Source organism: Nycticebus coucang, chromosome 5 (genome assembly GCF_027406575.1).
Source record: "Nycticebus coucang isolate mNycCou1 chromosome 5, mNycCou1.pri, whole genome shotgun sequence".
Taxonomy (NCBI): Eukaryota; Metazoa; Chordata; class Mammalia; order Primates; family Lorisidae; genus Nycticebus; species Nycticebus coucang.
The window spans coordinates 112303757-112328524 of NC_069784.1; the positions used below are offsets into that span (position 1 = coordinate 112303757).

General features: G+C 36.8%; 1 protein-coding gene and 1 pseudogene across 7 annotated transcripts in view; one reads left to right on the plus strand and one right to left on the minus strand.

Moving 5' to 3' along the window:
- The window catches only part of AHI1 (Abelson helper integration site 1), a 233237-nt gene that overhangs the window by 22792 nt on the left and 185677 nt on the right, over positions 1–24768 (minus strand). For 5 of the 7 annotated variants that reach the window (XM_053591642.1, XM_053591645.1, XM_053591643.1 and 2 more), the window contains 2 exons: positions 17424–17586; positions 13648–13745 (listed from right to left, as the gene is read on the minus strand). In XM_053591642.1, coding sequence (XP_053447617.1) covers positions 13648–13745; positions 17424–17586 — 261 coding nt within the window. Of the gene's footprint in view, positions 1–13647; positions 13746–14119; positions 14205–17423; positions 17587–24768 lie in introns of those variants that run through there. The other 2 variants (XR_008380181.1, XR_008380180.1) reach the window with 2 other exon arrangements.
- LOC128586841 (uncharacterized) lies at positions 4253–4363 on the plus strand (annotated as a pseudogene).

Genomic DNA, 24768 nt, shown 5'->3' on the forward strand with positions numbered 1-24768 from the left:
TTCTGCATCTGGCATACCTAACTCCTTTTTCATGATGTAGATGTGGCTTAGCCTGTGTTCAAATCCTGTGACTCCCAGGGAGTAGGGGATCCACATTAAAAAGTTCGAACAAATATCTGAAAAGGACACTTAGGTAACTGGGAGCAGAACAGAATCTAGAGACTACTGATTCCCAAACCCTCACAACTTTTTAGTGGTCCTTTTAAATTTAGATGCAATGAGAATTAAAAATAAAGGAATTTCACTTCTAAACACCCTTACTCACTCATTCCTTGGTTTCAGCAGCAGCTCACCATATGGGTAGTTACTCATGGAGGCAGAGGAGGGGGAGAAGGAGGTGTCTCTGCGAGCTGTTTTACCTCATCTTTTAAACAAAAAAGCCCCATGGCTGGTGTGCAGACAGCGCATAAACACTACCCCTCACCAACAAGGCCAAGGAGTATGACTGCTCTTCCTTCCCTCCTTTACATACACACCTCTCAGACAGCTGTTCTATGACTTTCCTCGTCCTGGATACCCTTGATTTGGAGAAGAGGGATGACGAGAGGAAGATGGGCAAAAGGAAGATGGTGAAAGAAAGGACCAGAATCTAGAGACTACTGATTCTCAAGCCCTCACAACTTTTTAATGATCCTTTTAAATTTAGATGCAATGAGACTTAAAAATAAAGGAATGATTAATGAAATGATTTTAAATGCTTCCACTGATTATGTGGAAATTTACCAAGAAGAAAACAGTTCATAAAAAGCTTTGTAAAAGAGAAAATGGGCCAGGCAAACAACTCACCCAAATGTTTTTGTAAGCTAAAAGAATGAATATACAATAGGGTAAATGTTCAATCACAGAATGTTCTAGCTAGCCCACCAGCTTTAAATAAGGCAAATGCATGATATAATGTAGCTCCATTTTTGCATGCTGTTTATATACCTTATTATGATAGATCCACTTTTTTCCATAATATAGTTTCTATAATTTTTGTCTACTTTATAGGAATTTTTTAAAAAAGGATGCAAGGGAGGAAAACAAAAAGTAGGGTTGGTTAAATTGCAGTTTTGGTTATGTCATTAACTTTAGGTGGCTTAAGTAAGCCACTTAACAACTCTGGAATATGTATTTTTTTAACTTGCAAATGCTTAGGGGACTCAGAATGAAAGTATCATAGCACCATTCTATGATTTTACAGATGAGGAAATGGAGGCCCAGAGTTATCGGGATTACAGAAGAAGCCTGAAGGTTATACCAGTGTTTTTCAAACTGATTTCACAGAAAAACTATTTTACTATACAGTGTTGTTTGAAAGCCTCATACGCAAACATGTGAAAGTAGAATTACTCTGAGTGAATTTAGGTTGGAATGGCCTGGCACCCCTGGCTCTCCACTCTACTCCCCAAAGCCTTGAGGAATAGGTTATACAGATAACAGTTTACAAACCATTAGGCTAGACAAGCTCTAGACAGGACTAGACAGGTTTCCTCCAAAGCTAAAATTCTGTTTCTGGGAGCATAATTTTATGATTTGAAACATTCGTGTAAGTTCAGAGTTGCTTGTTTGATTTTAGAATTTATTACTGATCATATATCTGATTTATGTGATGCTAAATCCGCCAATTATAATGCTCTTCCTTAGGGAGAAATAAATTCCCCTGCATTAAGATGCAGTTTCTAGAAGCATATTATAACAAAAAATAAAGACTGCCTTGATCATGATTTGTAGTTTTGGATGCGAACTGTGTCAGTTAAACAACAAAAACTACCTAAGGAGCACTACTTTTGTTAGATGCTTTGGGGATACAAAGCTGAGTGAGCCGGAGGCCCTGCCCTCCAAGAGTTCACCATCTAATGAGGAAAAGGTGAGCATGTCACAAACAAGGAAGAGTGAGACAAAGTACAGTAAAGGTAAAAAGGAAATGTGTGGAAATAAAGGAAGAAAAGCCTTGACTTGTAACTGGAAGCTTTTCAGAAGAATTCATAGAGGAGGGAGCATTGAGCTGGACCTTAACGGATGAACTGGAAGCTCTGATACCTGGCGAGACACAAAAAAACTATACAATTTGAAAAAAACAAAAAGAGCGAACAAATGTTTGAGGGATATATCTGCAGAACAGCACACTTAAGGAGGGTCTTTTGGAAGATATGGAAAAATAGGTAAGAACTTTACTGAACCTTTAAGGGGTGGGACCTAGTTAAAAAGTTACGTGATTTGGACTTTATAGACAAATGTGGAATCAAATAAGATTTCTGCTCTGATAAGTTACATAACTTGATGTCTATTTTTGGAAAGTATCTGCAGGAGGCAGGTAAGTAGTGCAATAAAGACTGGAGAAGTGGGGAGGGGAGACTGCTATAGGCAGAGGCAGAGGCAGAGGCTACACCAGGCAGTGGTGGTTAAACAGCAAAGTCCACCCTAAGTTCTTTCCCCTCAGTTCGCTCTTTGAAAACCTTGGCATTTCTTAATTGTCTTCTATTCTTTGTCATTTTTATTCTTTATATTCCTCTATTCCCATGGATTCAACCCTGCACATATATGCTAATGATTTCCAAATCAATACCCTGAACCCAGATCCCAAGTTTTCTTCAAAATGACTTGGCAGTTGTTAGTTTTCAGCAAAGCTAGTTTAAATACAGCAGTTTTTCTGAAAACACAGTTGGATCCATACATTTTCTTTTTTTATTATTTTTTATTTTTTTACATATACATGTGTTTGTTAAGTTTCCACTTTTGCCTTCACAGAATTAAAAAGGCTTAAAATTTAATAACAATAACAAAAGGACTAGAAACAAAAACCCTGTAAAGAACAAATGACAATAAATACATTTTCATTATAACTATCTTGCAGGTCTGATTTTCAGCAAATCTCTCCTGAGCCTCACAGATGCCTGCTAGATAGCTGTAATTGGCTTCTGTACAAGTGCTGCAGACTTTACATCTCCAACTGAAGTTCTTCCTATATTCTTATACTTTGAGATGTTTAAGTTAGAAACTTAAATTTCTTCTTTTCCTTCACATGGATTTAGTTACCAAATCGTAGCTCCTCATTATTTTTGGCTTCAATTATTGCAACAGCCCCTACTGGTCTTACTTCTTTCAGTCTCTAGTCTTTTCAGAGCTTTTAGAATTAGCTTTTGAAACAACCAATGTCATCATATTATCCCCTTGCTTCAAATCCTTTGATGGCTCCCCACTTCCTTCAGGATCAAAGCCAGCTCCATAACATGCCAGACAAGGAGTTTCTCGATCCTGCCCACAGTTCAGTTCAGCCGTTTTGGCTTTTCACCTTGCAACCAAAGCTTCAGTCATGATGCAGCATTTCTGGCCATGTTAGGCTTTTGTACATGCTGCTGCAAATGCATCCTCCTGCCTGCCCAGTTCCCCTTAAAAACTAGCTCACCTCCTTCTCATCATAGGGCCTCACAGTTTCCCTTCACTGTCCTTTTATTGATTATCTAAAGTTTTAGTTTTGTGACTCTTAGATTAAAGGCACTCTCACCTGTTAGACTATAAATTCCATAAGTGCAGGGACTACTTTTGTTTTATTGACCATTACACCATCCAGACTCCAGTCTACCACAGTGCCTGGAAAAACAGCAGGCATTCAATATATGTGTTAAATGAATAAATAATGAAAATACCACGGCTTATCGGGTAGAGGGGATAAGGATCACTGATGGGGTGAGGGCCAGAACATGAGAGGGAAAAATGACCAAAAGCACAGTGGAGAGGAATGCCATGGAAAGAAAGAGCACTGCTTTCACTGACCTCTGAAAACATCTTAGAAGGAGGCTAACATTACCAAGTGTAGAGAAAGGAAGGATGAAAACACGAGAGAATTCATGTTATACAGCTTCTCTTCAAGAACCCGGGAGACAAGGTTGACTTGGAGTAAGAGGTTAGTAGCTTGAGAAATGTGGCCATCATTTTTTGATCAGGTACTGTAGAGAATGGGATAGTGAGAAGACCAAGAGTGTGGGCCTCACTGAGGCAGATAATCACAAGTCTGACACAGAGATAGTCAATATAATAATGTAATTTTTTTTTTTGTAGAGACAGAGTTTCACTTTATTGCCCTTGGTAGAGTGCCGTGGCATCACACAGCTCACAGCAACTTCCAACTCCTGGGCTTAGGTGATTCTCCTGCCTCAGCCTCCCGAGTAGCTGGGACTACAGGCACCCGCCACAATGCCCGGCTATTTTTTTGTTGCAGTTTGGCCAGGGCTGGGTTTGAACCTACCACCCTCGTATATGGGGCCGGTGCCCTGCTCACCGAGCCTTTTGGCTAAGATCAAGTGTAGTATCTGTTCTTATCAGTTTAATAATGTAATTTTTAAAACAATGATTAAATACCAGAGTAGAAGTGAGAAAAATAGGCAGCTGATTGACCTGTAGGCCTGGAGATTGGTAAGACAAGTGATACCCTCCAAGTGCTTTTGACTGCTAAATAATGCTGGCTTATTTCCTAGTGTTCTAAGTGTCTGGTTTGAAAAGAGTGAAAACTGAATACAATAACCAATGAGGCAGGGAACACCAGAAGGGCACTCCTTTTTTTATACTTCGTGTAAGCTGAAGGGTCATTTGGGTCATCTACAAATTTCTTTTTTGGAACTGAACTATTACCTAATCTTCCACCATTAGGGATAGTTATTTCCAAATCAAGTCACTTAGACCATCAGGAAATCCTGTTTTATGATTATTGTAGTGTGTAAGAAGTGACTGCTTAAATGTATACCTCCAGCAAGGTGAAGTAGTAATAGAGGTAAACAGAGAAAAGACTCACTAATACAAAAAAGTTAAAGAGTGATAAAAACAAATTTGTTCCACTATGTTGAAATAGATCCTTCTGTATGCATGGTTTGTCTGGATATTAAAGACCCTTAAATAGGAAAAGGTTCTTTCCTTTTCATGTTACCTAAAGGAGAGCCATGTTAAAATTAGAGATCATTATGCCTACATTATTGTGACTACTAAGAAATTATAAAAACATTGACAGGGTTTATGCAAAGGTTAGTTTATGGTTAATTTGTAAGCAAAGGAAATAAACATTACTGAATAGATACATATATTTAATTATATGATGTTTTTATATATTTATCACCTTGAGCCTCACAGAACTAGGTATATCTTTATGTGAAAGTACTGTTTTTGAGTAGGGTAGTTTATACCTCCTATATCCACACTTACATACATACAAATAATAGAATAATGGAAGCACATTTCCTTAACAGGGTCTTAAAAAAGGGCAGCAATTTAAGGAAAAAATACACTCATATTCATATGTGTGTGTGTATATATATATATGTGTATATATATACATATATAAACATATAGAGAGGGTGCCAAAAATGTATACAGATTTTACAAAAGGAAAAAATTGAATTAAAATTGTAATATGCAAGTCAGGTTTGACTTCTGCAATTACAAGAGGTGCACAATATGACTCGTATTCATCTTTTGTTTATCAGTATATATTGAGTATAACATACAAATACACATTTTCTATTAAAATACTGTAGAGTGGTGGTTCCCAACTGGGAAGTGTGGGGTGATTTTGACAATGTCTGGAAGACATTTTTGATTGCTACAAGTTGAGGAAGGTGCTTCCAGCATTGAGTAGATGGAAGCCAAGGATGCTGCTAAACCTCATACAATGCACAACACATTCCCAGCAACAAAGAATTATTCAGCTCCCGATGCCAGGTGAGAAATCCTGGCCTAGAGTGGTTAACAAGAGGACAGCGGAGTCAGGGTGATAGAGAACTTCTGAAAAAGGGCCATGCTGCTTGTCAAGGCAGGAGGCAGGGTGACTGATAATAATTGATTCTGCCACTATCTAAAGGATACTTTATGACCAGGAATGATTGGTGGAAAGTTCTCCAAATATTTTCACATTTTAGATCTGTAACAGATTTTTAGAGGGAATGCTGATGTTTACGTCAACCTTTAAAAATATCATAATGGAAAACAAATGTTATTCTATCCAACAATCCTTAGAGTCACTGTCAGAATCTAAGTATTGAGCCAAGGGGAGCATTTTGGGTTGAGCATAATATCTTTTATTTGATACTTTTTTTTTTTTTGAGACAGAGCCTCAAGCTGTCACCCTGGGTAGAGTGCCGTGACATCACAGCTCACAGCAACCTCCAACTCCTGGGCTCAAGCAATTGTCCTGCCTCCGCCTCCTAAGTAGCTGAGACTATAGGTGTCCGCCACAACGCCCGGCTGTTTTTTGGTTGCAGCTTCATTGTTGTTTGGCAGGCCCGAGCTGGATTTGAACCTGCCAGCTCAAGTGTATGTGGCTGGCACCTTAGCCGCTTGAGCCACAGGCGCCGAGACTTATTTTATACTTTTATGTACAGCCATCATTCAAAGATTAAAATCTCTACATACCTCACATATGTCTATTAATGGTTCTTAAAAAGCATAAAATACCTATTGCACATATACTTTCTGAGAACAGTGAAGGAATGCCCTCCAAATACTCATCAATGGTTTATTAGATCAATTATAAAATCTCTATTAAAAATTTATATTATTTACTAACTTGGGTTTTTATGGAAGATCTGTATAAGAAAATTAGATGTGATAGAGGCTAAGCTCAGAGACTCAAATCAGTTGAGAAAGAAGTGGGTTGCTAAATAGAAAAACAATTTCATCTCTAGGGTATTTTGTGAAAATTTTAATTAATGGGAGTTTAAGAAGAGATCAAGGAAATGACACATTCCCAACTGGTTTTGGGGTAAAACTATAGGGGGATTTCCTCTTGTCCCTTTATTTTAGAATCACTGGCAACTGTCTCGATCTTACCCTTAGGCTAGATAAATTGAGAAGATAAGCGGCCTGTGGGGCTCACTATAAAGGGTAAGAGGGTCCTGAAAACACAGAACCTCAAATAGCAAGAAACAGAGATGCTTGTGTGGGGCCGGGGGTGGGGGCGGAGAGACAAAGCAGGGGCTGACTACACAGTCAGATACAAGGGGGAGGCACAGGTATGAAAGGAGAAGCAACAGCAAGACTAGTCACCAGATACCGTAAGGGTTTCCTTTAGGGTAGGAGAGATTCTCTATTAAGCTCTGGAGGCTTTTAGAGTTACTCTGTGTGGGATTTTATTGCTGGGAGTGGAATCTGTGAGTGTGAGGTGACTCACACAGGCTTTGCTATCATATCACCAGGGTAAAACCACTTTCTTTATGGGACATGTTATCTCTCTAGACATGAGACCAATAGATATTTTTCACATGTAAATAACATTTATATAAAATTAATACTTTTTCCTCAAAACAGTTGTTTGCTGCAAGTATTGAAACAAATTATAGGGAATTTAAAAAACCTTTAAGTGCTGTCTGCATTGAGATTTGTCAAGAGACACAAATAAATACTAAATTTTGGCTTTAACTTATAAGGTACAATTTCAGATCAGGTTTATCAATATCCTTGATATTACACCATCTATGTACACTATTATAGTAAGTTAGTTTTCAGATTAAGGAAGAAAACTTGGAATATCCCTGAAATTTTAAAGCAAATCCAAAAATAGTTTTTATTTAATATAAGCCAGCGATAAATCACTGTATTCTCTGATAAACAGAATTACTAAAGTAAAAAAAAAGACATAAATTGGTATTATTCTTTAGCTATATGAAAGCAACAATGAATGTGAACATATTATCAATGATTTAGTAAATATTAATTAAATTCTAAGCATTTAGAAAATTTGTTTCACTATATCAAAAATTATCATTATCTATTATAAATTTGTTGCTGGACTTAACATAATAATAAAATCATATTATTCCTATGATTAAGAATAATGCAAGTTCATTTCTGGTAAAAGGTATACAATTTTTTATTGTATAAAGTGATTTTTGAAAATAGTTGTTATATAGCACAATTATTAGATATGGTAGAAATTCCACAATTGACCACCTTCCTACAGTGACCACCTCCATGAGTTGACCTAATTTTCAAAGACTAGCCATGCACCACATGTCCAGAACAGCACAGCAGGCCTAGTTCCTTATGCTGACCATCTCTGTATGTTGACCAGTTTGTTACAGACCTTTGGGTGGTCATCTTACAGACGTTCTATTATACTTTGGAAACTAAGGGAAACACATGCACATTGAAGGCAATCTATTTATTGCCCACTGTTCTGACTGAAAAACAGAATCAATATAAAATTGTGTGTCTGTATGTATCTCTGTGTGTGTATTTGGTTGGAAAAGTAACTACCATGGAGTTATCTGATGCTTTTGGGTTTTATGTTTTTGTTTTGAACTAGACAAAAACCCAAGATATATATATATATATATATATATATATATATATATATATATGTATCTGAACTGAATATAACTAGAGGGTTCACTTTGGCTTAGGAGCCAGTCCTTTTGAATTAAGCCAGCCTACTCCTATTGATTCTACATGCTTCGTAAAACATTGAAAATTATTAAAACACTTCTGTTCATGTGAAGATTACCTATAATGAATATTTTAATAATTATCTTAGAACAGCAAAGAACTATTATTCATTTAATGAGTTTTTAGAGAAAGACATAAGGAAAAATAAATTTATCCATATTTTCAGAAATATAACATTTCTGTACATTATAATTATACATCTGGCATTTATATAAAAACATACTTGGTTGTGTCAAGAAACATTTACAAAAGGTAAACAGCATTTTTGGGCTTTGGTTTTTAGAAATTAAAAATAAAAAGACAATTAAACATTTTCAGAAACAAAAAAGCCCAGCATTTTAGGAATTAAAGAAAAACCACAACTGGGTATTTTAGTACATCAAAACAGTTAAAAAGTCTGTGTTAATAAGAAAATATGCTCAATACACATTGGCAAAAGACAAAGACAGAATATTAAGTATGATGATCTTAGTCTCATTAAAACAAAGAACAGATAAAGACATGTTTATACAGAGAACATTTTTATAAGAAACTTAGAATAAACACAATTTTTGGCAGGAGAGAAGACATTTTTCATTTTACACTATTCCCTACTGATTGAATTTTAAAAACTATGAACATATACCATTTTTATAGTAGAGAACTTTAAAGAATTAAAAAAAGACATTTAACTTCCCTCCCTGAATAAATGAATCTCATAGGTTAATGCATAGGCTAGCAAAAATAAGAGCCTAAAAAACAAACAAAAAAAAAAAATCAAAACTACTAACAAAAAAATAAAACCAAGTTTGTCAGCACTACTTTTTTCTCCCCCAAAGCTTCTGAATTTCTTTTATCCCTGATAGCTCTAATATTTTCTTTTCTACTAGGTACAAATTTACAGCATACCTTGGTATAATGTTCTGGAATGAGTTTGGAGGAAAACATTCTCCTACTGCCCCTGCTCCATATTATATGTAGTTACTGATTTGTTTGGGGAATCTCTGGCCTACTATGGAGAATAACTAACTCCAGCTTGTCTCCTCCTCCTGAAGTGAAGAGCCAGCAACAAATGCTACCATTATTTACTGACATTTCGGTGAACCAGATGAAATGCTGGAAGGTACATGGTACAATTAGCAACAAAGCAGGTGTGTTCCACTTGGAAGAATTTATAAGATGCAGCAGCTGCCAAGCTATTAAAAGGTATAATTTTACTTATTATTCTACATTTGAATAGCTACTCGGGAGGCTGAGGCAGGGTTCATTTGTGACTGGGAATTTGAGGCTACAATGACTGATAATACCACTGCACTCTTGCTGGGGTGACAGAGTGAGAAGAATCAAAAAAAAAAATAAATAAAAAAAAAAAGAAGGAAGGAAGGAAGGAAGGAAGGAAGGGAGGGAGGGAGGGAGGGAGGGAGGGAGGGAGAAATTTTAAAAATAACAAAAAACCTTTGAGGTTTCTTTTCCTTTTTTTCTTTTAAAGTATAGAAAATACAATTCTTACAATTTCTACTGGAAGAGGGATACAATGAAACAAGCAAACAGGGTTATCAAGAGCTAGTGTGACACAAAACCTGGCTAACAGTGCAGGTTGTGACTGTGTGTGTTGTTGACTAGGCATTGGAGAAAGGGCATTGGCCTGAGAATATGGAGGCTGTACTCCTAATTAGCAGTGTCAGTGTAAATGAACTTACAACTTTCTGGATCTTGATTTCCTGTAAAATGAAGGAGCTGACTAGATTATTCAGGGATTATCTCTAAGGTCCTTTCCATGCCACTTATTCTGTGAATATAGCCCCCATCCCCTAATTGTAGTCACTTATCAGATGACTTTTCATGTTCTTGAAAAAATGTAAAATGAAAAATGTGACTTGCCCATGAAATTACATCTGATAGACTTTGTGGGAGGTTTATAAGGCAGGATCTTGATAAAATCAAACCATATATATTTTGATAAAGGAGCTAAATTTAAGAAATGCAACCAGCCAGGTGTTAAGGAAGCTGAATTATACATTTCTCAAGAACTGGCTGTCAGTTTCATGTCTCAAGAGTGTACCCAAGGCATTTTAATTATTCAAAGCAATATTACATTCCTGAGGTACTTCTTTTTACACAGCACAGATCGTCAGATTTTCCCTCACAGGGAAGTTAAACACTGTTTACATGGTATTTTCCCAAGAGAGAAAAAAAACAATATATATATATATATATAGAATTCTATTCTAACACACGAATTCAGATGAAGCAGATCAAATCATGTTCTTTAAGAAAAGAAATCTAAGTATCCCAGACTTTACAGCCTAATTTGGGTTCCATCTCTTCCATGAGAACTTTTTACTCTCTTGCTCAAATGCATTCTTAACTTCTACAATTCCTTTATGTCTTTGTAAATTACCAGGCTCTGTTAAGAGTTAGGATTTGGGTATCCATGCGATTAGTCTGAAGTACTTTTTTGGGGTCAAGATGGGTTTGGGAGATGAATATAAAGGTATGTTTGAAGCAGAGATCAGTTTGTGAGGGGAAAAGCTATTCAAAATTAAAAAACTACAGTCATTAAAAAGTCTCTACAAAATTAAAAAATCAATGATATAGTGAGTCCATCTAAGTAGAGGAGCGGTACAGGCAGTGAGAACTGGGGAGTTTTGAAAACAAGCAAGAGGTCCTATCATTAAGAACACAAGCGCACCAGCAAGAGGAAGAGGTAGTGTCAGCTGCACAGGCTGCCAGTAAGATTTTGGCAGAGTTCCTGATATCTCCTCTGGCAAAGGCAGAATTAATTCAAGGGTACAATTGGACAGGAAAATACTTAGAGGAATTAGATAACCTAAATTTCAAAGGTTGGCATGATGCAGAATCAGGGATACCAGCAAGTCAGTAAAAGTAAAAGGTGTATCTTTCATAGCATCTCACGGTTTTCGATACAGACTAAAAATATTGTTGGCTGTCACAGTGACTCCCTATTCCAATGTTGTAAATGCTTTTACCGCATTAAATGTCTTTAGGTTGTAAGTTTGGATTATCATTGTTATGTACTGCATGCTTGTGGTCCCCCCATTCCCAAATTCATACAATGAAACCCTCACTCTCAGGGTGATGGTATAAGTAGATATTTGGGAGGTAATTAGGTCATGAGGTGAAGCCCTTGTGAATAGGATTAGTGGGTTCTGTTCTTGGTCTTCTTATCTCAGAACTTGGTAACACTCTTTCTGGACTACAGCCTAGATTACAAGCTTCTATTACTGATATGATACAACAAACACCCCAATTCCTCATTTGATTTTGAAGCTCTACCTTCTCTCAAATTCCGGTCCTACATTTCTGGTTCCCTACTGAATATTTCTACCTGGGAGCATTCAAGAAGGCCCTACTAACAAATTGAGATTTTTAAAACTGAACTTATCATTTCCTATTCCCCTCATCATTCCTTGTCTCTTCCCAAATCTTCCTTATTCATTTTATTATTTCTGTGTTATTGCTATCGTTTAGTTATAATAACATAGTAAGCCAGGGCTTAAGATCCTAGATTCCAATTTCACTAATCATATCCAATCAATCATAAAATCTCATCATTTACAGCTTATGTCCCCATCCCTCTAACCACACTAGTTCAGGGTTCCATATTTTATTTTCGTGGATTCTTAACTAATTTTCTTGCCCTAGGTCTTAGCTATCTCTAATTTAACCACTATGCTGCCATTAAAATGATTTTTTTAACATGCAAATCTATTCATATCAGTCCCTGGATTACTTCCTTCAACGGATCCCCTTTGAAGGATAAATAAACATTTTAGTCCAGGTGCTGTGGCTCATGCCTATAATCCTAGCACTCTGGGAGACTGAGGCGGGCAGATCACTTGAGCTCACGGGTTCCAGACCAGCCTGAGCCAGAGTGAGATCCTGTCTCTAAAAATAGCCGGGTTGTGGCAGATGCCTGTAGTCACAGCTACTAGGGAGGGTGAGACAAGAGAATGATTTTAGCCCAAGAGTTGGAGGTTGCCGCGAGCGATGACGCCACATCACTCTACCAAAGGTGACAAAGTGAGACTCTGTCTCAAAAAAATTAAATAAATAAATAAAAATAAATAAAATAAGCGTTTTAACAGAGTATACTAGGCTCTCTGTAGCCTGGATTTCTTTTACCCTTCTTTCCATTAGACCCCAAGCCCAGATATAACCATATTATACCATACTCAAGTATTTCCCTTCTACTGGGATGCTTTTTCTAACTTTACCTACCTAACACATTTTTTTTTCATCTTAGATGCCTCCGGTCAAGCATTTCTTCCTCTGGGAACTCTTCCTGGACTTCCCCAGGGCAGATGTAAGAGGGCTTCTTCCTATGTGTTCTCAACGCATTGTGCACAGGCCTTCATTATAGTTCCTACCAGAGGGTTGCCAGCTCCCACCCATCAGCCTGTTAGCTCCTTAGGACAAGGGCCTTGTCTACTCACTCCTGTTTCAGTGGAAACTAACAGTGCTGGGCACAGAAGTAAGCACTCAATAAATACATGCTGAATGACTGAATGATGGTTCAAATGATGGTCAGGTTCAAATGTCAAAAAACTATCAAGAAATTGTAATGATATGTACATGGCATATATGTGTAAAAATACATATCGTTGTCAGTCCATGATGTCTAGAAGCAGGGAGGTTATTCAGTCTAAGGCAAGAGTTAATGTCACATCATATGTGATAGTACAATGCTTAATAAACTTTCCTACCACAGTATTACTAACATCAGAAGAATACTGACTAATATTCCTAAGGGGTAAATAAATGAGATTTCTCAGGCTGATAATACATTCACAATCTGTTTAAGTGGAAAATATTTCAAATTACTAGCAAATAAAAGGAATACTCCAGTATATACTCCAAATATATATAGGAATCTGTGGTCTCTAGCATAAATATATCTACCAGATAGAGCTCACGACAGTATCAGTATCAGTGCAAAGTGGAAATAGGATCACATTAGAAGTCACAAGTTCTACTTTGGGTCCTTGTCCCATCACTCAGGCTGTGGCTTGTGGGTCTACTTTAACTTCTCTGAGCCTCCTCAGTTTCCTTACCTGAAAAATGGCTACAATAACATTTGCTTTATACATGGCATATTTCATAATATTGGTACAAGATAAAAAAGAGTAATAATGTAAACACGGGAGGATTATAAGCATGAAAAATAAAATATTTTATACAGAGAGAGTGAAAACTCAAATTTCATATGCAATACATATTCTTGAAAACATTTACCTTTTGAGGAGCTGAAGGCTTTTTCATTTTGGTTTTTTCCTTGGGGCTTAAAGGAGGAGATCGCTCCTTTATCGCTGGAGGCAGTTCTTGATAAAGTGCTGAAATTGAAAAAGGAATTCACATCATCACACTGGGAAGCACCAATCCATGGAAGAAAAAAACAATGAGGGAGGAGGCAGATATGAAATTAAAGAAAATTTCAGTTTGTATCTACAAGGGAAAAAAGTGAACACATATATGTATAAAAAATAAGTTAAAGAAATAGATATTCAATTCCTTGGTGTAACAATAAGCTACCTAGAACTTATGGCAATTTGTAGTTTTGCACATTAGTTATCAAAAGAACATAACTATGACTGGAAAATTTTACTCAGCAGGATTTCAGAAATGTAGAAGTGGAATTTTCACTTGTTATGTGGTCATGCAGATCCTTATTTCATTTCACCTCAATACACATTTGCCAGGTACCTACCATATGCAATGTTATCTGCCAGGTACTGCTGGAGGAGACATGAAGATGATCACAAGACAGTCTTTGCTCACAAGGAGCTTATAGTCTGGTCAAAGTCAGACATTCACAAGTCACTAATATAAAATAAAATTTAACATTATTTGAAAGACAGATAATTGCAAAGACAAACTCTGATATGAGGATGGAAAATGCTTAATGGTGGGCGGTGCCTGTGGCTCAGTGGATAGGGCACTGGCCCTATATACTGAGTGTGGTGGGTTCAAACCCAGCCCTGGCCAAACTGCAACAAAAAAATAGCTGGGCGTTGTGACAGGTGCCTGTAGTCCCAGCTACTTGGGAGGCCGAGGCAAGAGAATCACCTAAGCCCAGGAGATGGAGGTTACTGTGAGCTGTGATTTCACAGCACTCTACCGAGGGCGATAAAGTGAGACTCTATCTCTAAAAAAAAGGCTTAATGGAAGTGGTAGGTGTATCAGACTTTGAGAAATAGGTTCCTGGCACCTCTGCTAGGCAGAGGTGTGAAGAAAGAATTACTTGGGAAGATGGTATAAAATGAGTAAGCACAAAGTTAGGACTATATATATAATACTGAATATATAAACAGTGTTGAATCTAAGATTCTTCTAATAATCTAAGATTATGTTATCTATATAATCATTGAATCTAAGCAGGGTATTGGATTTAAAGAGCTATATGGGAATTTTAAAGGGTTAAAGAGTAAATCTGTTGTGTTTAAGAATACCTCTGAATTGAGAAAAATTGCTACAATATATTTGATCAAAGTTGTAAAACTAATATTATATATTAATTGGCTTATGGGTTGATTTTATTATTGGGTTTATCGCTCATTGAAAAGGATTTTAGATGTGATTAGGGGAATCTGATCATGTTTGTCTTTCCAGTGGTTTAAGATACAACAAGAATAACTTTATAATAGTGGGGTACCAATTTTTTTTTATTGTGTTGTTCTCTTACAAGATTGAACAGTGGGGAGAGATTCTATTCATATTTATATGCCCTTAGATCATTTTCTTGCATATCTGGTTTCAGATAAAGATCAAGGATAGTTTTTCCTACTATTTTTGGAGTGGAATATGCTGCCAATAGTCATCTTTTCTCTAATGTTAAAATGGCCAGTTGAGTTTTTGTTAAATTCAGGAAAAAAGAAGGATAAAAAGGAAAGGAAAATAATCCCTGATGAAGTGTAAGAATTCAATCACTATATTCAATCACTATATTATCAGGTCTTCTGATATATATTTTTTTCTGTTTGTTTTGTGCTTTACCAAGCTTCTGCAAGAAGGAGTGACTGATGCCAAAAGAAAACAATAATTATTCTGGGATATAATAAGGAATTATGCAGTTGAAGGATGGTCACTACTGAGATGAGGAATTAACTTCTGTATATAGCTATCAACCATTACTGCAATATGCTTCAAAGGACCGATTTTAGTTATTATGGAAGGAAAATAAATTTTATTAGCTTTTAACTCACAGTAGATCAAATATCTATAGCTTCTCAAAATTTGCAAGCCTAACAAGTTATTTCTGCAAACTAAGGAGACTCTAGGTTAAGGCACTTACTACCACCTTGCCTGGAGATAACACAATCTTTTTGCCAAATGAAACAAATTTTGAATGTTTCTGCTTTTATCTGAAAGGAATGGATTGTAATACCTAGTTAAAATTACAGACATACTCTAGAGTGACTATGTGTAGGCAGCTCCTAATTTAAAAACATAAGCTCCCTCTACTTAACCTTAGCTGTTGATCCTGCAGCAGAGCCAAGCACAGAGAAGAAACCTGAACGTTTTAGACAATGTGGAAGTTAGAAGTGCCAAGTTTTACATGACTTAAACGTTGTCTTATGCCTACGTGGGAATTAACCTGTCCTAAAATTTCTTTCTTTCTCACTGCCTTACATTTTCTCCATTATACATCCTCTTTTAGGCATGAAAATATACTTCTGAGAGACTTAGAGTTATTATTCATTTATTACTTAGAAAAAAATTAAAACAGCAGCACATAAGAAATTATGACTTTTGCTATGGGAGAAGGTGGATAATTTTTGAGGGGAGCAGTTTGCTGAAGGTGGCAGATAAGCAGAGAAGGGGAGCTGCAAGGTGACTCTGTGTACTTGAGAGTCTGGGGAGGGGAGCACTGGGAGGCACCCAGGTGCAGACAGGGTAGTGGGAGGGTACCAGAGATAAATAATTTTACCTAGGCCTAGCCCAGAACCCAGCAATCATGGAAGAAACTCTGGAAGAAACTCTTCTTCCTCTTTTCCTTCATCTCTTGCTCTCAAAATTCAGAACTTAGGTTTGAATCAATAATACTTTTGTTTAGCCACAGTTTTGAATTAAATAGGGTTTCATGGACTAGCCTAAAAATCAATTATAATTTATCACAATTACTTCTTTTTAGAAATAAAATTCTTAATAAATATTCAAAAACAGTTCTCAATTTCAAGGCTGCTTATACTACATTTTGAATCAGGATCATATAATTTCAGATATGATATAGATCACCATCTCCATTTTATAGGAGATAACTGAGGCACATTGGTATAAGCTGCTGAGCTAGGATCAGAAGTTGATTTTCTAGGTTTATCCCTGAGTGTTGTGCTTTTGCTAACATGCTATCAAGTTAACAGAGGATACGATGTATTTTTCTGTAGAACTACTATACTTCTTTTAATAATGGTTTTAAAATTATTTTATTTTCAAACTTTCTATGTTCTATTCTCACCTCTTAAGGCCTAGCAGTGAATCTACAGGTGTCAGAAACTCATATTTAGAATTTCTTTTCTAGTTCATTTTTTTTCTTTCACAAATGAGGGCTTAATTTAGTGGAGAATGATACAATCAATTATAGTTTTATTTTATTTTATAGGTTTATTTTCACATAAACCAGCTAGGAGTGAGATATCCAAAGTAACAGAATGAGAGTTGGGGCACTAGAGGTTCTTAAGATGCTGGCCAACTGAGGAGTCACTGTGGCAAGAGCGGACAGAATAGTGCATGTAGCAGGTGGCAGGGGCAAAGGCGCTAAATAAGAAAGTTGGTAGCCAGAGGAGGCAGGTCCCCTGAAATAAGTCTGTGAAGCAAATATTCCAATTTCAGAATGTAGTAGCTTTCTCACCTACTACTTACTGCCTTCTCTTTTTATTTTTTGCATCATGAGAATTAAAAGTGACATCCATTGGTAAACATATGCAAAGGTTACAGAGACAGTAAAAAATGATAAAATCTTGGACTATCAGTTATACCATATTAGTAAACCAGGAAGGGAGCATAAAACTTACTTTCACTAGCCACATGATTAGCTGGAAAATAACCTTCCTGTCCCTTTCCTATGCTGCCATACCACCAGTCTTCATTATCTTTGAAAAACACTCGGATAATGTCTCCGCGATGGATGGTTAGTTCATCTGATCGATTCGCTGTGTAGTCATAAAGAGCCACTACCTAAGAGAGAGATAAGACCACCACAGCTTTATCACAACTGTACCACAGAGAAAACCCCCAACATTCACTTCCTCTTGCAGAAGAGCAGCTGAAACCAAAGCAGTACTTTGGTAAGTCTGAGGCTGTCTCAAGGTTTGCTAATGGGATCAGGGGTAGTGGGAACACAGCAGGAGAAGCAAGATAAAAGACTGTGGGATTGAGAAATGGTTAAGAACATTCAATACACTAAGATTAGCTTCAAAATAGCAGATGTTAGTTTTTTTAAATGAATTACTTGTGAAGGAAATTAAAAAAAAGCTCACACACTATTTACTTTCTCAGAATTATTTCATACTAACTTTATAATCCATTCTCTGTGCTAAGCAGATGTATCTGAAAAAAAAAAATTCTTCTCAATGTCAATGTCAATAGTTTTACCAAAAGGACAAGTTCAATGGAACAAACTGATTGCGTAACTTTATTGCTTGCTTTATTGCTAATGTCTATTTTTGAGATAAAGTTCTCTACATATACACATATTACTTGATGCTTTATATTAACAACTTTAATCATCTGATTATCTTTTAAAATACCCTTATACGTTTATTTTCACTAGATAGAAATTTAAGGGGAAAAGTCTTTCTATGAGAATCCTCTATGTTACATTGATCATTATATATATATTTTTTCTTTTAAAAAACCCAAGTAAAAATTATACTGACAGTGACAGTAGCTGCACAAGGATTTAAAAATCCCTTATAGCAGTCAGGGCAGTAGTGATAATTTAAATCTACTGGTTCAAATGCCTATTGTACTGCTTGGCATAGTACCTAATTTACAATATGCTATGCAGGATGTTAAGGTTTACCAATTTTTATAACTTTAGTGATACTAAATCACTTCTGCATAAGTGGAATTTTTAACTTTTCTCTCTATTCTTCTTTCTTCAAATATTTTCTCTTTTATTCTCCTAGCTGGCAGTGTCATAGAAAGTTAACCAGAATGTACCGAGTGACTGCTATATTTTAGGTACCATGCTAATTGCTTAGGTGTTATCTTACTGAATCCTTATCCCCCATCAGGGCAGGTATCCTTATTTCCATTTTCCAAGTGAGAAATTTGATGTCCCGACAAATTTAACAGCCTGTAAACTATTAGGTGATAGAATCAGGACTTAAATCCACTTCTTTTCCTGTTTTGTTTCCCCCGAAACTAAATACATTTATAGGCCATCTCTTTCTAGAACCAAATATAAGAAAGAAGTGGTGGAGAGAAAAGGAGGCTAAAACACATTTTTTGGATAGCAGCACTTAAGCAGCCAACTGTGCTGAGAAGACCAATTATCCTGGATCACCTGCAGGTCCACTGTGCTCCTTTATTGCCCCCCAAACCTCTGTAATGGTTTGTTCCTATTATTCCTCATCCTGACTCTGGTACACTGAAACATCACAACTTTAATGAATCTTATGCAAATGTGAGGCTCATTTATGATTATCTGGGGCTCTAAGTGGCTATTGGGAAGAAGAGCAGAGGAGATTAAGTTTAGTCAACAGAGTCAATTAGGAAGTCCTACATCAGGCTTATGTCATTGTGTGGGGGAATTCTGACAATGTGCAGCTCATCAAACTAAACTCTGAAAAATTTTCCACCAGCGTCTATTGATAAAAGAATCTCTTCAGAGGTGCAGGGGTCCAAAAGAACTATGAGATCTCATGTTACATTTTTCCTATTATAGTAACCTCTTCTTGTAGAACCACATACAGCACACCAGTTTTGCATGGCCCACTAGCACTTATGTTCTATAATCTGTAATTTGTTATGGACTGAATTGTGTTCCTCAAAATTCATAGGTTGAAGCCCTAACCTCCAATGTAAATATATTTGACAATACAACCTTTAAGGAGGTAATTAAGGATAGACGAGGTCCTAAGGGTAGAATCATGATCAACAGGACTAGTGGTCTCATAAGAAAAAGAAGAGACACCAGCAGTGTGTGTGCATAGAAGATAAGGCTACCTGCCAACATAGTAAGAAGATGGCCACCTGCAAGCCAAAGAGAGAGATCTCAAGAGAAACCAACTCTGTCCACATCTTGATCTTGAACTTCCAGCCTCCAGAACTGTGAGAAAATAAATTTCTATTGTTTAAGCCACCCAGTCTGTGGTATGTTGTTATGGCAGCCCTAGTAGATTAGTATAGTCTCAAACCGGATGGTATCAGATGAAGCCCTGGCTACAACCCATCCTGAAATTACAAATGGGCAATGTCTCACTTGTATCCTCTCCAGGTCCTCACCAACCTATAGCACTATTATCCACACTAGTAGCACAGCATTATCTCCTGATGTAGAAATATTATCTTTGTCATCAAACTTTATGACCAGCATCCATGGGAGGGTGATGGTTGATGAGGTTATCTTCTCTATAGCCAAAAAGTAATCCTTGGAGCATGTTGCCATGATACCGTTATTAACAATTAAGTACATATTATTAAGCTTCCCTTTATTGAATTTCAAAAACATTGCATTTTTTTTGAAACTTGGACAAGGAGTTCTGTCATTAACAAAATTTATTTCAAAATGTTACAAGGCTACAAATGTTCATGTTACATGCATGAACTGTATAATGCTGATGTCAGGGCTTTTAGTGTGCGTGCCACCCAAAATAGCCTAAAACGTTTTTTTTTTTTTTTTTTTTTTTTGAGACAGAGTTTTACTATGTCACCCTCAGTAGAGTGCTATGGGTTCACAGCTGGCAGCAACCTCAAATCTTAGGCTTAAGTGATTCTCGTGCCTCAGCCTTCCAAGTAGCGGGGACTACAGAAGCCTGGTACAAGGCCTGGCTATTTTTTGGTTGTAATTCTCATTGTTGTTTGGCAGATCTGGGCTGGATTCGAACCCGCCAGCTCCCTAGCCACTGAGCTACAGGCACCGAGCTTAGCCTACAATGTTTTTATCCCCCTCCCTATGCCTTTCTTAGTTTCTAAAGTTCTTTACATCTTCTACATTCAACTCCAAAATACAGGCGAAGCTGTAAACTGTACATTTGAGGGCTCTAGGTTGCGCACTCCTTATGAGAATCTAATGCCTGATGATCTGAGGTGCAGCCATGGTGGTGATGCTAGCTCTGGGGGGTGGCTGCACATACAGAGTATCATTAGCAGAGAGGTTTGACTGTACAGAGATCATAACAAATCAATCATGTGAAAACCATTCACCACTCCCTGGTCTTGGAGAAACTGTCTCCCAAGAAACCAGTTCTAGTTCCAAAGAGGTTAAAGAGGTTAGGGACTGCAGTTTTATATCACTTTCTGACTGACATAGACATTGCATTTTTTTTTTCTTACAAATTGAAAGTTTGCAGCATCCTTGTGTCAAGCAATTCTATTGACACTATTTTTCCAACGATATGTGTACACTTTGTGTCTGTCACATTTTGGAAATTCTTGTAATATTTTAAACTTTTTCATTATTATTATATGTGTTATGGTGATCTATGATCAGTGGTCTTTAATATTACTGTTGTAATTGCTTTGGGGTACCACAAACTGTATCCATGTAAGATGGCGAACTTAATCCATAAATGTTATGTGTGTTCTGACTGATCCATTAACTAGCCGTTCTCCCATTTCTCTTCTTCTCCTTGGGCCTCTTTATTCTCTAAGACACAGTGATATGGAAATTAAGCCAATTAATAATCCCACAATGGCTTCAAAGAGTTCAAGTTAAAGGAAGAGTTGCATGTCTCTTACTTTAAAGCAAAAGCTAAAAATGATTAAATTTAGTGAGGAAGGCATGCAGAAAGCTAAGACAGGTCAAAAGCTAGGCCTTTTGTGCCAAATAGCCAAGTTGTGAATGCAAAGGATAAGTTCTTCAAGAAAACTAGAAGTGCTTAGAAAGTGAAACAAGCCTTAAGCCAAAGCCTAGAATCCAGATCAAGGCCCTGACTCTCCTCAATTCTATCAAGGGTGAGTAAAGTGAAGAAGCTGTAAAAGAAAAGTTGAAAGCTAGCGGGGGTTAGTTCATGAGGTTTAAGGAAAGAAGCCATCTCTGTAACATCAAAGTACAAGGTGGAACAGCAAGTGCTAATTAGAAGCCGTGGCAGGTTATCCAGAATATGAAGGTGGCTACATTGAGCAACAGATTTTCAATGAACATGAAACAGATATTTATATCAGACACTATCTAGGCTTTCATAACTAGAAATGAGAAATCAATGCCTAGCTTCAAAGCTTTAAAGGACAGAGTGACTCTTGTCCTTTGCTGACATAAAGATGGTGACCTTATGTTGAAGTCAATGCTCATTTGCCATTCTGAAAATCCTGTGGCCCTTAAGAATTATGATTTTTTTATGCTTACCTGTGTTCCATAAATGGTACAACAAAGCCTAGATGACAGCACATCCATGTACGGTATGGTTTACGGAATCATTTGTGCCATTAAGGTCTACTGCTTAGGAAAAAAGATTCCTTTCTAAATACTACTACCCACTGACAATGTACTTGATCACTTGAGACTTCTGTTGAAGATGTATAGGGAGATCAATGTTATTTTCCATTCCAACATCCATTCAGCAGTCTGTCAAGGAGTAATTTTGACTTTTAAGTCTTATTATTTAGGAAATGTAAGACAGAAGGCCAGAGCTACCATAGTGATTCTTCTGATGGATCTTGGCAAAGTAAATTGAAAACCTTCTGGAAACAATTCATCATTCTAGATGTTATCAAGAACATTCACGAGTCATGGGAGAAAGTCAAAATATCAACATTAACAGGAGTTTTGAAGAGGTTGATTCCAACCTTGAAGGATGACTTTGAGGGTTTCAAGACCTCAGTGGAGTAAGTAACTGCAGATGTGGTGAAATAGCAGGAAAACCAGAATTATAAGTGGAGCCTAAATAAGATACTACAATCTCATGATAGAACTTGAATGGATAAAATGTTGTTTCTAATGGATGAGCAAAAAAATGTTTCTTGAGATGGAATCTCCTTCTGGTGAACATGCTATGAACATGGTTGAAATGACAACAAAGGATTTAGAATATTATATAAACTTAGTGCTGCAGCAGCGTTTGAGATAATTGACTCAATTTTGAAAGAAGTACTACTGTGGGTAAAATGCTATCAAATAGCACCACAGGCTACAGGGAAATATTTTGTGAAATAAGAGTCAATTGGAATAGCAAATTTCACTGTTGTCTTATTTTAAGAAACTACCATAGTAACCCTAACCTTCAGCAACCACCACCCTGATCAATTAGCAGCCATCAACATCTAGGCAAGACCCTTCACCAGCATAAAGATAATAACTTGCTGAAGGCTCAGAAAATTGTCAGCATTTTAGCAATAAAGTTTTAAAAATTAAGGTATAAATATCGTTTAGATATAATGCTATTATAAACTTAATAGACTACAGTATATTATACACATAGTTTTACACGCACTAGGAAACCCCTAAATTTGCACAACTTGCTTTACTGTGGTGGTCTGGAATCAAACTGGTACTATCTGTCAGGTGACTACAGAATTGCTATATCACAGAGAATCGGTGTGTTTAACATGCCAACAGTCCACATGCTGGCAATGGAATGTGACCACTGGGTTATGACTATTCTCCTAGCATAGTGAAGGCACAGGGTATAAACTATGTGCCTCATGAGAATATGCTTATATGGCAGTGTTTTTGCCCAAGGTGCTCTTAACTTCTCATGTGAAGACCATTGTCATGTTGTATGCAGTTAACTTCTTTACTTAATTGGGCAGCGGATTCTGAATAAATCAAGACTTCCTCGTCTCCAATTACATATTGTTATCTCAATGTTTTTAGGACAAAGTAAAGTTCTCTTAAAAAGCTGCGAGGCACAGTCCTATCAAGAGCTTTGTTGTGAACACATGCTATCTCTATCACCACAGAAAAATCTATCCTGACCACTCTCTTGATGAGTGTCTTCTCTAACAGCATTCCCTCACATAGTAGTCTGACATGAGGTGTGACAAAAGATCTTCAAAAATATGATCCAAATCTTGAGCTGAAAGAGCAGTCATGAAGTATTGCTGCAACAAAAGTTTAAAGACATGAGCATTTAATGTGCTTATAATGGTAATAATAGGTCTGAGAAGAGAGATGTTTCACATAATCCAGTTGGCCAAATTTTGACTACTGTTCAGATATTTGAAAAAGAGCTCCTTCTCCTTTTCAAAGCTTGCTTACTTGCATGGTCTAAATGCCACAGGACTGGAAAGCTTTTTTTGATACTCATTTTTCAGTCATTATAAGCATGTTTTCCAGATAGTATTTCTTGGTTTAAGTAGAATTTGCTAGGATGTTACAAAATAGTAGGTGAATTCCTTTCAGTATTATCTTCCAAGGAATTAAACATTATTACAGTTGTCTGAAGAATTCGCAATGATTGCTGGTATATTGAAACCAATGTACTGAAAGAATACCAGCCAGTAGAATTCAGCAGCATAGCTGTTCCTTCATTTGCAATGCAATCTAATAATCAATGTTCATAATACCTTCAAATCATTTGATAGCTAAATTATGTTGAATAAACTTACATCCTTGAGCACTTTATACTCTAGCACTTCTGTGGCTAGGTCTATAATCATTTGGGAATATTTCTGTGCTAGCCTCCCGCCAATGTGGTTTCTGAATCCATAACCTTCCTTGTGCTTACTCCTTGATTAACTTGATTTCAGACTTCTGGTCTCCAGAATTGTGAAAATCAATTTCTTTTGTTTTAAGCCACGAAGTTTATGGTAGTTTGCTACAACAACCCTAGGAAACTAACACAAGTGAATTTTACTTTGGTGAATGCTGGATTTTCTTGTATTTCTTTAAAGAGTATTGGACCTTGTTCTGGTATTTACTTAAGATCAGTGACCAGGTTTACCTTTAAGTTTTGTTAGAGCACATTCACAGAAGACTTTACCCTAGGGCTAAATTAATCCATTCCCAATGTGTGACCTTCCTGATGATTCTACCTGATGCCCCCATGTATTAGAAGTGCTAAATAAAAATCACAGGAAGCCACTGTGTTTGACTAAGCTCCCACACTAAGCCCCAAGGAACCAGGCTAGAAATCAAAACGGAGTCACTTATGTTAAAGCTCCATGTCACCAAACTGAAACCAAGTTGTTATCTGACATTTCAAGAGAAATAGAAGCAAGAGAGAGATAACATCCAATTTCCCAAACAGGCCA